The sequence below is a fragment of the Ambystoma mexicanum genome, chromosome 8 (genome assembly GCF_040938575.1).
Source record: "Ambystoma mexicanum isolate Mex_15411 chromosome 8, UKY_AmexF1_1, whole genome shotgun sequence".
In the NCBI taxonomy this organism is placed as follows: domain Eukaryota; kingdom Metazoa; phylum Chordata; class Amphibia; order Caudata; family Ambystomatidae; genus Ambystoma; species Ambystoma mexicanum.
Window position 1 is genome coordinate 425,806,471 of NC_090929.1, and position 13,640 is coordinate 425,820,110.

General features: G+C 45.6%; 1 protein-coding gene across 1 annotated transcript in view; it reads left to right on the top strand.

Annotated features, from left to right (window-relative positions):
* MASP2 (MBL associated serine protease 2) overlaps positions 1-13,640 on the top strand; it is a 345,387-nt gene that overhangs the window by 95,493 nt on the left and 236,254 nt on the right. The window contains exons 5-6 of the mRNA XM_069609941.1: positions 10,048-10,244; positions 12,017-12,164. Of these exons, the coding sequence (XP_069466042.1) occupies positions 10,048-10,244; positions 12,017-12,164 (345 nt within the window). The remainder of the gene's footprint in view (positions 1-10,047; positions 10,245-12,016; positions 12,165-13,640) is intronic.

Sequence of the window (13,640 nt, forward strand, 5' to 3'; positions counted from 1 at the left end):
AACTGCTAACTTATGGGTGTCCAATAGGGTATCCCACAATGACAAAAATACTCTTCAGAAGTATGAGGAGGGCAAAATAAACATCCTTCAAAGCAGGTCCTTACAAGTAATGGGGTAAGTTAAACAAGCGTCTGGTCAGAGAACACCTAAAAAACGAAAGGCTTCTGGTACTTCTTTCCTTTGTGGAGCTAATGACCATGTGCAGGGGTACCTCAGATGTAAGGGAAGGACAGTGGGGGTCCCATCTGTCAGCTTAGCCTTTTGTCAAAATGGTGAAAATATTATGGCTGGTATGGGCGTATTTTCTGTTGAACAACCTATAGGTGTTCAGGCTAAAGTTGCTCTAGTGTTTTAGTGTCTATTGATCCTGGTTTCTGGGGAGTGGGTGGTAGGAAAGAGAAATTAGACGATAGAATAGAATGACCAACATCAGAGAAGAAAAGCAATTGGGATGAGTAGGAAGGGATATGGTTGTGAAAGTATTGATGTATGTTTTCTCAAATGTGATAAGTTATTGGTAAGCATGAGCGCAGAACTCAGGAGAGTACACCTCGGTTTACAGTAGAGTTTTATTGAGATGGCAATATCTAGAACCAAAGATGCATGGTACTAGATGCTGGCCAGTGGTTTGCGTGATTGACTAGAGAGGTGCTCAAGTTGGCCCTAGTAGGGGACAGCACCTTACAAAATGATTTCTGGACTTGGTGGGGTGAACTATTTAGTGAATATTGGATATTCCAGTTAGACTGCTAGAGTCTCCCAAATAAATAAACTGAAGGCTTCTATCCTAAGGATTGAAATGGAAGTGATACTCTTGATAACTAACTTCAGCCCTAGACAGCATTGTTAATGGTGAGGGGTAATGGGAGTTGTAGTCCAAGACATCTGCACAGCTGCACGTTGCAGACCACTGCACACCACTGCACTACTTGATGAGGATATGGTAGGTGCTGCCAAGTACCTTAACACGTTTGATTTCACTTTTAGTTATTGGATGATTGCTTGAATCAATCATATACATGAAATAATTTTCAACTCCAGAATGGCTCTAGGCATCTAGCAGTTCAGAGTGATTCCATCAGGATTGAAGAATTCGCCTGCCACTTTCCAAAGTCTAATAAATCATGCTTTGAGTGGACTAGATGTCTTTTTCATGGCATATCTGAAGAATATTGCTGTTTTTAGCTCGACATGGGATACATATATTTCTCACCTAAAGAGTGCTGTAATCGCTTCAAAAAGCAAACCTGACCATCAGGGCATCCATATGTCAAACTGGTCAAGGCTTACCTTGGGCATGAGGTTGGAGGAGTTAAGTTTCAACGTCTTGCCAGTAAAGTAGAGTCTGCTTAAGACTTGAGAGACTCCGACAACCACACCAGGCACGCTTATGGCCATTACTTCTCCCAGGTTTCCTAGAAACGAGACTTGGTCTGAAGAATATATAAAGGAATTTTGGGGACTTCAAGATACCATTTGTCAAGCCCCTGTTCTTGGGGCATCCAATTACAAGATACCTTAACTAAATAAGGAGGACAGGGAACACCCTGCAGGTTTCATCAGTAGATAGCTGAAATGTAGGGAGCTGAGGTAGACCACTAAGGAAAAGGAGTGGCTTTGCAATGGTGTGGTTGTTAAGAAGCTTTACGTCCTACATGTATTGTCAACATTTAAAATCCAAACAGACCATGCTGCTCAAATGGCTGATGAACATGAAGGGGTATGATACTAAATTGCTCAGGTGGTCCATACGCCTCCAAGGATTTGACTTCACCATAGAGCATGGGCGGGGTCCAAACATTACAATACTGATGGTGTGTCCAGGAAATATAACCAACAGGAACAGGAAATCAATCCAAGCATGAGGAGGGCAAAAAGGGAAAAGTGTCATCAGATCCTCACAAGCAGGACATTACAAGTAAGCGGGTAAGTCACATAGGCATGGTCTAAGGACAGTGGGGCTCCCAGTGCCAAGCAGGAGTCTGATCAGAGTACATCTGGATTAGATTCCCTGCTCGTTAGTCTGGCAGAGGAGAGTGTGTTGAGGGAAGCCTCCAGCCGTGTGGAGGCGTGGAGCGGGGATGGCCCCGCTCCAAGTCTCCACACAGCTGGAGGCTTCCCCCGTCCCTCGCCGGGGAAGCAGGAACAAGCAGGTGAGTGGGAGTAAGGGGGAGGAGGGAGGAAAGCTAGTTTAAAAAAAAAAGCCTTACCCGAGTCCCCGGCGGGGGGGCGAAGGGTGCCTCTCAGCCGCGGGGAGGCTCGGATCGAGGATGGCCCCGCTTCAAAGCTCCTCATTGGCTGAGGGGCTGCCATGCCCCCCACCGAGGACAAGGCAGCTGGAATCCCGGCCGAGAATCCTTCGACCCGGCGAGAGCCAATCAGAATGCGTGTTGCATTCTGCTTGACTCTCGCCGGTTACTAATAAACCTAACACCTCTCCTTATTATAAGTCGACGTAAAGACATATTTCCCCTCCCGCTATTCTGAAAAGTTGCCCAACCTCACTCCCCACCCTCTTAATGAGGGGCTGATGGTTGCTGGTATGTGTTGGTGGGGTAAGGTGACTATTATCCCTCGGCTGAGCAAGTCTGCTAATGGAAAGAGATTAAAGTATGTGGGGAAGGGAAGAGAACCTGTTCAAGATGTTCATCTCTGTATCTGTGCTAATCCTGTGCAGAGACACTGCCTGCCACCCCTAGTTTTCTCTCCCTCTCTTCCCCTGGGTGGTGGGGCCCGAGGTTTTATCTCTTGCACAGGGGCTACAGACAGGCTGGTGACAGTGTTACCATGTTTTTACATTTTTGGGTGCACTGTGGCACCACTTGACTTTTTTACAGCAGCATATAGCATCGTGTCCTAAAATGGCTACTTAAAACCCTCCCTTTGTTCACTGGCTTTGTGGTCATCTTCATCCCTTCCCAGATAGGAAATTGCCTTATTTGGGCATATCCCTATTGGAGCTTTGTGGCAGAAGCCCGGGAAGGGCTCTGGGTTCTTGAGCTGGCTGGAACTGTGTACTGGTGCTAGGCCCCTCCAATAGACAAACCAGTCAGAGTGTTGTCACTGTTTCTGGGCTATTGCTGGCTGTCCAAGAGTGGACAGCCACTCTCTAGTTACATGGGGCAGGTCGTTATATCAGTGGACCGGGATTGCCACAGCCCAGGGTTTCATATATTAGAAAGGGATATGGAGTCACAGAAGGACACCGGAGGACTGCTGCTGAGGCCACCATTCGCCATGCCATACACTGCTAAAGCGAAGCTCTGCTATTCATCGATATCGGTTCCTGTACAAAGGCAATATGAGAACGCTTAACATCACTCTCCCACCACCACTTTAGGTCTTTGTTAGAGTGTTACTGGTTAAACTGTGTATATTCTAAAGTGTGGTGTTTGTTCCAATTTGGACATCAAACTGTGATTGTGTATATGTATGTATTGGTTTTACTTACAGTAGTATCTCTGACTTATGCATATGTGTTGCTAAATAAATGGCATTATGGTTTACTTATCTGTGTGAACAGTCGATTGCTTGTCAAGCTATTATGTTTGTCAATTGTTCTTTACACCAAACCACTAATCTCTTTAGTTGTAGACTAACTACTTGTCCTCGTTAGTAAGAGAGAGTTAAGTTCAGACTTTGTGTCAAACTGTCAAACTTTTGCAGGTTGGCCAGTATTGGTTCTAACCCCCCGCCCCCACCCCCCTTAACATCAAACCTGCCATATGCTTTTCAAAAGGGCAAAAAGAGTTGTGTATTACTTTTGTTGACTTAAACACTGGCTTTTTCCCCAAAATTGTTTGATCATTCTCTCTTTGATGTTTGAACTGCTTTTGAATGCAAACATCGGGTCCCTAGTTTTGCTTCTAAACAAGGTTCACTGGATTAACTCTGGCCTTTGTGACTTGGTGGCTAGGTGTTTAAAACCCTCAACGTAGGCAATCAAATCCTGATTTCCTTGTTTCAAGAAGATTAACTAGTTTTGTACTGAGGTCTCCTGGTTGGGGGACTTGAATACCTCAAAAAAACCTTTTTTGAACTCCACAAAGTTCTCAAGCAGGGGGCTACGGGAGGATAGATAGGGAGCAGCTCCAGCCAAAACATTCCCTGTCAAGTGACCTAATATGTCCCCAATCTTTGCCTTGTCGCTGAGGAAATACCTGGGGGGGAACATAAACTGAATGGTGCAGTAGTTACAGAACTCTGTCAGCTTTCGTGGGTCCCCATCAGATCTCATGGTACCAGATTGCCCAACAGCACTTTTTGTTAGAGCTCCGGACGTTGTAGTAGCCAACGCATTTTCAGCCTGGTGTTTTCCATCTTCAATTCAGAAACCTCAGTATGCAAGGCTACCAGCTTATGCAATTCGTGAATAGCATCCATCTCGGTCTCAGCAGATAGGGAAAGGTGCCGCAATCTGTCATGCAGGGTCCCGTCGTGCGCCTTTGTGCCTGTAATCCAATTCTGAAGACAGTTCGCTGACTCCACTTTGAGAGTCCCCTCCATCTGGTCTGGTGAAATGGCAGCGCAGTAATGTCACCCACCGCCCTGGCACAGGTTTTAATAACTGTGCCACAGAAGGTGGCATCCCTCCCGGCACCATCCTTGATTTACGTGGTGGCAGGACAATGCAAGGCACTGGACAGCAGTGGTGGAGAGGATGGTGCAAGAGGAAGGGAGAGCAAGGTAGACATCAGGTAAGGAGAGCAAAGAGACCAACAAAGAGACAACTGGAAATACTGGACTGGAACCAAGGAAAAGGAGCAGGGGGCAAATAATCGAGGCAACAAGCGAGTCAGGCGGATTAGAGCAGGCAACACAAGAAGGCAGAATGAGGACAGAGCCCGAGCAGCGTCACATCAAGCAAATGAAGTTATGACACAAAGTGCACTGTCCAGATCGGGGTTCAAATGCCCGCCGGTATGGAAACAAGGCCAAGCCGCTGTTTCTGCATTGCCATGTTGAACAGCCCACACACAATGCACAACGTAGGCGTGAAAGGTTGCTGGCGGTCCTCTGCATAGGCGCACGTGTGGTGTCAACAACATTGCCGTCCCCACTGTCGGCGAACACCATGACAGATGTGGTGGCAGGGCCAGCTTTAGCGGCCGTAGCGCCCTGGGTGGCAAAACAAAAATGTAGTGGCCCTCCTCCCTCAAGTATTCCGCTGGTCATGAGAGGGGACACCATATTTTTCAATAGGCACTGATGCTTTGCCTCAACTCCCTATGGTTATTAAATGCGTTCCGCTCCCGAGAGCAGGGTAAATTTAATTTCAATAGGGTGCCTGCCATGCATTCTCCCACCATGCTAGCTCGCAGGAGACCTTAGAAGACTCTTCCCAAGCTGGCGTGCTGGGGGGCTAATGGCAGGGTACCCTGGGCGGTCGCCCGGGCAGCCCACCCATATGGCCGGCCCTGCGTGGCCCCTAAGGCGGGTCCTGAGTGGTGGAGACGCTTGGGGTAGGAAGGCCTCCAAACGGCAGTAGGAATAATGCCACGAACGTGACAGGTTCGTAGCGCGGGCATGCGCGCTGATAGCTGTATGTGGTCACACAATACACGCCCTCTTAATTCCTGCCCATGAATTTCTTTTTGTACAAGTACAACCAGTAGTCAGTCTTGGCTGTTGTTAGTAGCTCTTTTTTAGCTTGTTTTAACACTAAGCTTGTTTTAGAGAAGCTGATATGAAAGAACAAAAATTGAATGTAATAGTCAGGACTAATGAATGCGTAGTCATCTGGAGGTCGTCCTTTGTTCTTAAGTAGTTTCTTTAGTAACGTCAGGATCAGGAACGTAGGAATGGAAGGCGCACCCACCAGCATCTCTCCCTCCTGAGGAAACGGGTGAAAAAGTGAAACCACTTACATTTCACACATGCATCACTCACTCAACGTTCCATATTCACTCAGGATGGAAAGACACCATACCCCTTCCTTGTTTCAAACCCCAAAGCACTCACTCCAATTGCACGAGAAGAACTATATGCATGCATGCACTCACATCACAACTTAAAGGTGAAAGAAAGGTAAGCTGCTCAAATGAAGAAAGTTCAAATTCCTAGCATTAAACCAATCGCCTCATCCCTGGCTCGGGTGCTCTAACTTGGGCCTTGGTCACCTACCACACAATTTCTAGAGCCATCTGGTGTGTGCTTGAACGCGTCATTGGAGCATGTTTTCTTTCTTTGGAACATAAGACAGTGAGGAATCCAGGATCTAACCACAATAGAGACCTGCATTCTATGCTTCTCCTCAGCATCAACCTCTCTCCAATCAGCAAGCGTTGAATAGAGTCTGTAGCCGAATGTAAAGGTGGTATCCCAAGCTTCCAATTGAGATATCTACACAAGTCATACTGATCAAGGAGCCATTGAAATGCTGTGTTACATTAATCCCCTGGAAAAGCTGCCCTTTGTTCCCCCTTGCACAAACTCTAATAGCATTAGATCACTTATCATCATGGTCCATTAGAAGCCCTCAGCATAAGCTTGGGATCACTAACTTGGGAGTCGGTCACCTATCACATAATAGAGCTTTCTGCTGCAGTCTCTAGTGCTTCATTCTCTTTAGACAGCCAGTGAGGAATACAATCTCTAACGATAGTAGAAGCTGCCGTCTATGCTTCTCCTTTGTTATTCTCAGAACTTCCGGCTCTGTAGCCAATCAGCAAGCTTGGCATGGAGGCTCTAACCATCTGCAATGTCTGCATTCAAAGCTTCTAACTGTGATGGATACACACTGGGCACTGTTCAAGTAGCAATGGACAAGCTGCGTTACAGGAAGCTCTAGGCGAGGCTCTAATAACATTGGATCCCTTACCATCGGGATTTATTGTGTGCTAGGTGATGTTCACCCTCATTAGAAGCCCTCACCTTTGGCTCTGGACCGCTAATTCGGGTGGCGCTCACCTACCACACAATAAAGCCCTCTGGTGTAGGCATTAGCACTTAATTAGTGAGGCCTCAGAGGCTTTGGCGATTAGCTTCCAGCAATGAGGAAAAACAAACCTTTGCCTCAATCTCAAAAAGGGAAAAATACATAAACACATCAGGGTTTTGCTCCGAGGAGAGTATCTTTTAGAGTTCAGGGGGTTGCCTGAGAACTGATTCCTCTGCAGCCGCCTGGCACAACTTGCCATTAAACTCCAGACGTTGAACGTGCCTATTTAAGACCCTTACACATGGTTCAACGATAATGCAGCAAAAACATTGTCCTCAAGGTAGACACATGAACAGTGAAAGCGTCAACGCAGGACAAGGCACACACCATGTTGCCAATCAAAGCAATAAAGTCAACTTTCATTTCTATACCTTTTAACCAGGAAGCATTGGTCGAAGTGTACTAAAAAAGTAGTGGAACTATGTTCCCTGCTGGCCTGCGCCTGCTCCCAGCGAACCCCATTGCCACACCCCCTCATGCCCCAAACACATGTGCCTGCTGTTTAAGGGAACGCTCAGTGCAGTGCACTGGAAGTGCGAGTGTCAACTTCTTCCTACACTTTTATTTTGAAACGAAACCATTCAGGGACTGTTTCTTTTTGAAAATAAAAGTATAGGAAGAGTAAAAAAAAAAAAATAGAGGAGCACCAAGCACTCCCACTTCAACCACTGCCAGCAAGGGTTTATATAGGTAATCAATGTTTTAGAATTCATGCTTGCAGGAATTTAAGCACAAAAATGCTATGCTGTGCAATAGTCCATGACTGGGTTAACATAAAAACAGGATGGGTCTATCTTAAGGTGAGGATGCTGTACACTTCCATCATAACCGCGAAAGCACAAGATGCAGCCGTTCAAACTGACAGGATGTTACTCGAACTGAAGTCACAGAAGACTTTTCTTTCTGAGTGCGCTCTTGTACAATCGCTTCTACAACAACCACCACCACAAACCTGAAATTAAATCCCCCACTGTACCTGAACAGCAAAGTGCTACCCTGGCACCACCTGAGACCCTTTGGATGTGCGGAGAGATGCGGGAGCAGCCCCATGCACATTTAGAAGTGAAGTTACCCAGCCTGCATCCCCAAAGACAATTCAAGGATGGAGAGGAAAAACCAATGTCCCACGTCTGACAAGAGGGGCATTTGAGGATGCTGAGTCACTCAGAAATAAATGCCTTTATTGGTTTAGGGAGACCGGGTGGTGGGGGGCTTCTCGGTAATCGGGAGGGTCCCCCTAAAATTTACCAGGGGCTCCTTGGCGAACTCCCCAACGGATCACACAGAGGTCCATCTGACTTCATGGGACATAGCGGAGGGCATTTTGGGCATTGACTTGCGCTTCATACCCCCTAAGGGGGTAAACATCTTGGTACGCTCTGAGCAATTCTCTGAATCCAGTTTTAGGGACATGTGGCCCCTACCCCAGCAACCCACCCATTTGTTTCATCTTAGGGGGAGTGCTGTTCGGAATAAAGCCCAGATGGGGCCCTTAGGTGGAGTTGTCCCCATCTCTGACCCTGGTCTTGTTTCGGACTTGTTGGGCTGACTACCGGGGCTGCATTAGGGGAGATTACTGCAAGACCCCTAAACATCCTCTCTTGGACCATAGCTGGCTTAAAGCGGATGCCTATCGATATGCCTGGTGCGATTTTGTTAGAGAACACCAGTTCATATTATTGCAGGAAACATGGGCCCCGGGTGCGATTGCCTTTGAGGGTTATGTGACCAGTTGAATTCCGGCCACTAAAGGCCCCCGTGGAAGACCAATGGGTGGACTCCAGATCTGATATGACGTCAGGCTCGCTTGGGAAGTGGTATCTGTCGAATCTGGCTCCCCTGACTTGCAACTACTAGTGGTGTGGTGGGGGGAGTGTTTCTTGCTTTTCAATTTATACAATAGGCCAAACCTGAACACTGGCCTGGAGACCCTATCAATGCTACAAGATTTGTGCAACTCCAACACCCCCCTCATTTTAGAAAGCCATTTTACATTGGCAGCAGGCAACTTGAACCTCCAGGTGGATCCCCTCGCAGCAACAGAGGACCTCTGGAAAGACCAGGACCTTGCGTGGACCATTCTGGCAATATCATCTGCCCCCCGCCCCAAAAGGCCCATAAAGCCACGGTTGAGTCAGCTTGCTTAGGTGGCAGTCTCAATCTCAGAGCATGCAATGGCAGATTGCCAGGCAATCAGCCGGCTGCTGTGACTTTTAGGGGCCCGAATGGAGTTTCTTGCATTGACTACATATTTATCTCATCCAGCCGCTGGCCTATAATTCAGAACCTGACCATTACTGCTGGGATGGAAGGGGACCACAAACCCCTGTCCCTCACTTACTGCCTTGGCTTGGGTTGAACTAGGAGGGCTAGGGGGGCAGTGGCAAGCCAACATATAGGGGTCGAAGGGCACACCAGAAAAACAATAATGTGGTAAGACTGGATCGAGCGAGGTGAAAATCCTGAGGCATGTGTAGCAATAGCAGGTAACTTGGGCAACATCTGCGATCCTGGTGCCCCAGCATCTGCCATAATAGCAGAATCCGAGAGCCTGGGCAAAAACCTGGTATCCTTTGTCTCCTCGTCAAGTGAAAAAATCAAACTCAGGGCTGTGAAAAAAAATCCCTGTGTGTCAGAACCCTATTCATTGTTCCCTCATTTCCCTTCATTGGCACCCACTGTTTCTCTACTCAGTCCCTCTGCCCCATCACAGACCACTTATCTCCCAATCCAAGCACCTCTGCTTCCACACTGAGATCCAATGCTCCCTACTGAGCCCCAACACTCTCCTCACTGAGGACTACCAATGTGGCTTAAGTCCCAGAGCATTTCGCTACATTGTTCGATTCAAGGCTGGGGGCTAAGCTGCTTGGCATATTATCTCCACTGCCCATGATCTACCCCTCCTTAAGAGCTCTCTGCCTCTGTCTCTCCAATCTGTGTGTCCAACATCCCCATCACTGTGCTTTTAAGATTCAAATGTGTTCATCACAAATCAGTTATGGGTCCAGATTCCCAAGAGGAAGGTTGCTTCTTTGCCTCAAATAGGAGATGAGATATGTGACTTGAAAGGGGTTTTAAAAAGTCTGTGGTTATTTTTCTTCCAGCAAACTGTAAAGATGTGCTGTTCACTGACAGGGAAGGGGAAATCACAAGCGCTGACTACCCGAAGAGCTACGCGAAACTTTCCAGCTGCAGCTACCACATCCAAGTGGAAGAAGGCTTTGTTGTCAACCTGCAGTTCGTGGAGACCTTTGACGTGGAGTATCACCCTGATGTCGCTTGTCCATATGACAGACTCATGGTAGGTACCTCGGGGTGAATTGGACAGTAGAAGCGCTTGCGTTTGCAATTCAACTAAAGTCCTATATGGCTGAAAGGGACTGCTGCAGACTATTGAAAAGTTGAAATGTAGCCCCTGAATCTCGAATCTCTAAACATACAGATACATTGAATACTCCCCCCAGGTTTCGCTCTTATCCTTGCAAGTAATTCACCAAATAATTATTTATCCATTATTGACAAAGAAGATTGAATAAGCGTACAGCGAATAAATATTGACCAGTTAAGGTATTAGAATACTGGGTTGGAAATTTAAAAGCAAAATGTGATTGATGGAACAAAATAGTTCCACAATTGATGACAGAGCAACAGTATCAGTTGACTAAAAAATGTCCATATATTTTCTCTTTTCATTATTTTAATTTATTATTTTCCCTTGTTTCTGCTCTTCAACCTCATCTGAACTAATGGTATTTATCCAAACTGGAATGGTAATGCCAATGCTTGAATAATTGTTTTCACTTACATTGTATGATTGTATTTTGGAATATTACCAATCACAAATTTGAACTAAATTATGCTATCAGAATGTATTAAGTAATGCCTTGAAAACGACTGTAGGTCGAAATCCGTTCGGCAATATCAAAGAAATAAGCAACTAATAAATCCTGATTGAAGATCAATCTTCTTTGTCAATAATGATTGAATAATTATTGGGTGAATTACTTGCAAGGATGAGCGCAAAACCTGGAGAGTGTATTCAATTCATGGTAGGTACCAGAGACTCTCTAAGCGCAGAAAGGATGGCCTGGACATTTAAGGCAGAACGGCACTCCAAGTGCCAATCCTACAAAACCTCCTTAAGTTGTTCATGCTACTGATCATAATGTCTTAATGGCACATCTGAGTGTGCTATTACAGAGTAGTAAATTAAAAAGTAAACGCCAGGGTGAAAAATATCAAAAATTAAAAAAAGATTATTGCCTTACGTTGAATAATGAAATCAGAAATAATTGTTAAGTGAAATGTTTAAAACATTTGGTTGTTCTAAAACAAATGTCATCTTGAATTAAAAGTTTCAATCCTTGTGTTTCAAATGTTGAAATTGTCGGCCCAATAAATGTTATTTAAGGTTTCTATAAAGTGGCCATGTTAAGTTAACATTTAAGAAAAGGTAGAACTGTTGGTTAGCAAGTTCTAATATATGTTTTGAAGTGTCTCAAAAAGTTGCTCCAACATGGGGATGGTACGTAGGCTTGCTTATGCCTCCCCGCCCTGGTAATCTGTAGGGCATTCTGCTCTTTCTGATGCATGTTAATGGAAGATAAAAGCTAAAAAAAAAATAGAAAATAGGAAGTCAAAGACTTCTATCGATTGCACTGCATTTAAAATATGACTGTTTCTTTTTCTTTGTTGTGGTTTTGTATTTGAAATTTCATAAATGCATAAAAAGATGTTGAAAAAAAATAATAAATAACCTCCAGTTGTGGAGCCCCAGACTTCTTAAAGTTGCTCATGGCCAGTTGTTTCTCCTTGAACGTCTCGTTGATTTCCACGTGGGTCTAGATGTGGACTCATTTGATTGCTCTGTTAAACCATGGTATTGTTTGGGCGTAAAAAATGAAATTACCTGTAAAATGGACCTTGCAATGATTCAACGCACCTCCCAGATTTTAAGAACCACGCCCCTATTTTTCATTAGAAATTGCATATTAAAATGGCACAACTTTAACTTACCTAAATTAAATCAGGTCCATAATTCCACTTGACCAATAACTTTTTCTTATGTTTCAGATTAAAACTAGCAAGAAGCAATATGGCCCTTTCTGTGGCCAGACTTTACCTCCAAAGATTGAGACAGGAAGCAACAGAGTGGACATAACCTTTGACACTGATCTCTCCGGGTCACACACAGGCTGGAAGATACAATATACAACAAAAGGTATGGGCCAAGACCTGCCATGAGCAAGGGATGCGCAGCATAGGCTTGGAAGGGCAGGTGGGAGAATTGCAGCCGAGGGAGTGTGGATTAAGGTGGGATTTCAGGACAGGGTACAGTGTGCAGTAGAGTTATGGACAGAGATCAGGTGCGCAGCGCTTATGGGTAGGCAGCAAGGCTGTGAACATATGTATACTATAGTTTTAGACAGGGAGCAGAGGCATGGCATCGCTATGGATACGGAGCATGTGTGTGCTACGGTTAGGTAAGGGCATGTGCCATAAAGTATTGCTGGGCACATGGAGCATGTTATCGTGCAGTGCTGAACAGGAAGCAGATTTGCAGTGCATTTATGGACGAGGGTGGTATGCAGTGCATTATTGGCAGAACCCAGATGTACACTAAGGTGTTGAACAGGGGTTTAGTATGCTTATGGCATAGTTTGTGTGTGCAGCACATATATAGACAACAGGCAGAGGTGAAATATGGTTATTGGCAGGGATCAGGTGGACAAAATGTGTATCGGCAAAGAGCAGGTACAGACGTGAAGAGACAGCAGGTGTACAGTGCAGGTGTGGCCATTTGTTCAGTGTGGTTACACAGAGAACGGTATTTCTGTACATTATGGACAAGGAGCTGATGTAGAGTACACTCATAAGCCAGTAGGATGTTTGCGGTGCAGCCAGTAAACTGAAATTACACATTTGACAACAAACTAAAACTACATCCATTCATTGCTGCCACAGAGGCCAGATTCACCCTCCTAAATGGCAGAGCAATCTGCCCGTGCCTCTTCCACTACTCTGCCAAAACTCTGATCTCCATCTTAGTCCTCAATAATCTTGACTCCTGCTCCAGCCTTCTCTTCGACACTCCATCTACTTTTTCATTCCCCTACTCAAAATACGCAGCTGTGCCACATAAACACCCTACAACCTACCTAGACCTTATCCGACTTGTGTGTACCATCACCAGATTGGGTGCTCTCTGTCCAAACATAACTTACTCTTCAGGTTTTTCCTCTGTGTCTTTAAATCTATCCATGGCCTAATCCCCCAGTACCTGGCTGAATCGAGCTCCATCTACTCTCCAGCGTAGGTTCTCCGTTGTCTAACCTTAAGCAAATTATCTGTCCCAGAACCCCTTCCCTGCATTGTACCCACCCTCACGCTTTTTCTCTACTGGACCCTCACTACTTGAATGCTCTCCTACCTGAAATCAAAACGGTTCAACCGCTGGAAGTATTTAAGAACAGATTCAAGCTCGTTAACATCCTCTATTGTCCAAGAACATGCTGATGCAAAACAACTATAAATATGTAACTAGCACCTTTTATGGAACATTGCTGAGAGGTCACCAATCATGATGCAGGAATAATGAGCATTATGTTGCTCAGCAACGGTCCCAGTCTCTCACAGCCTTCCTGGCTCTTCTTTGTCTCCCTGCTCGGCCCCGCCCGGCTTCCTCTTTTCCAATTGC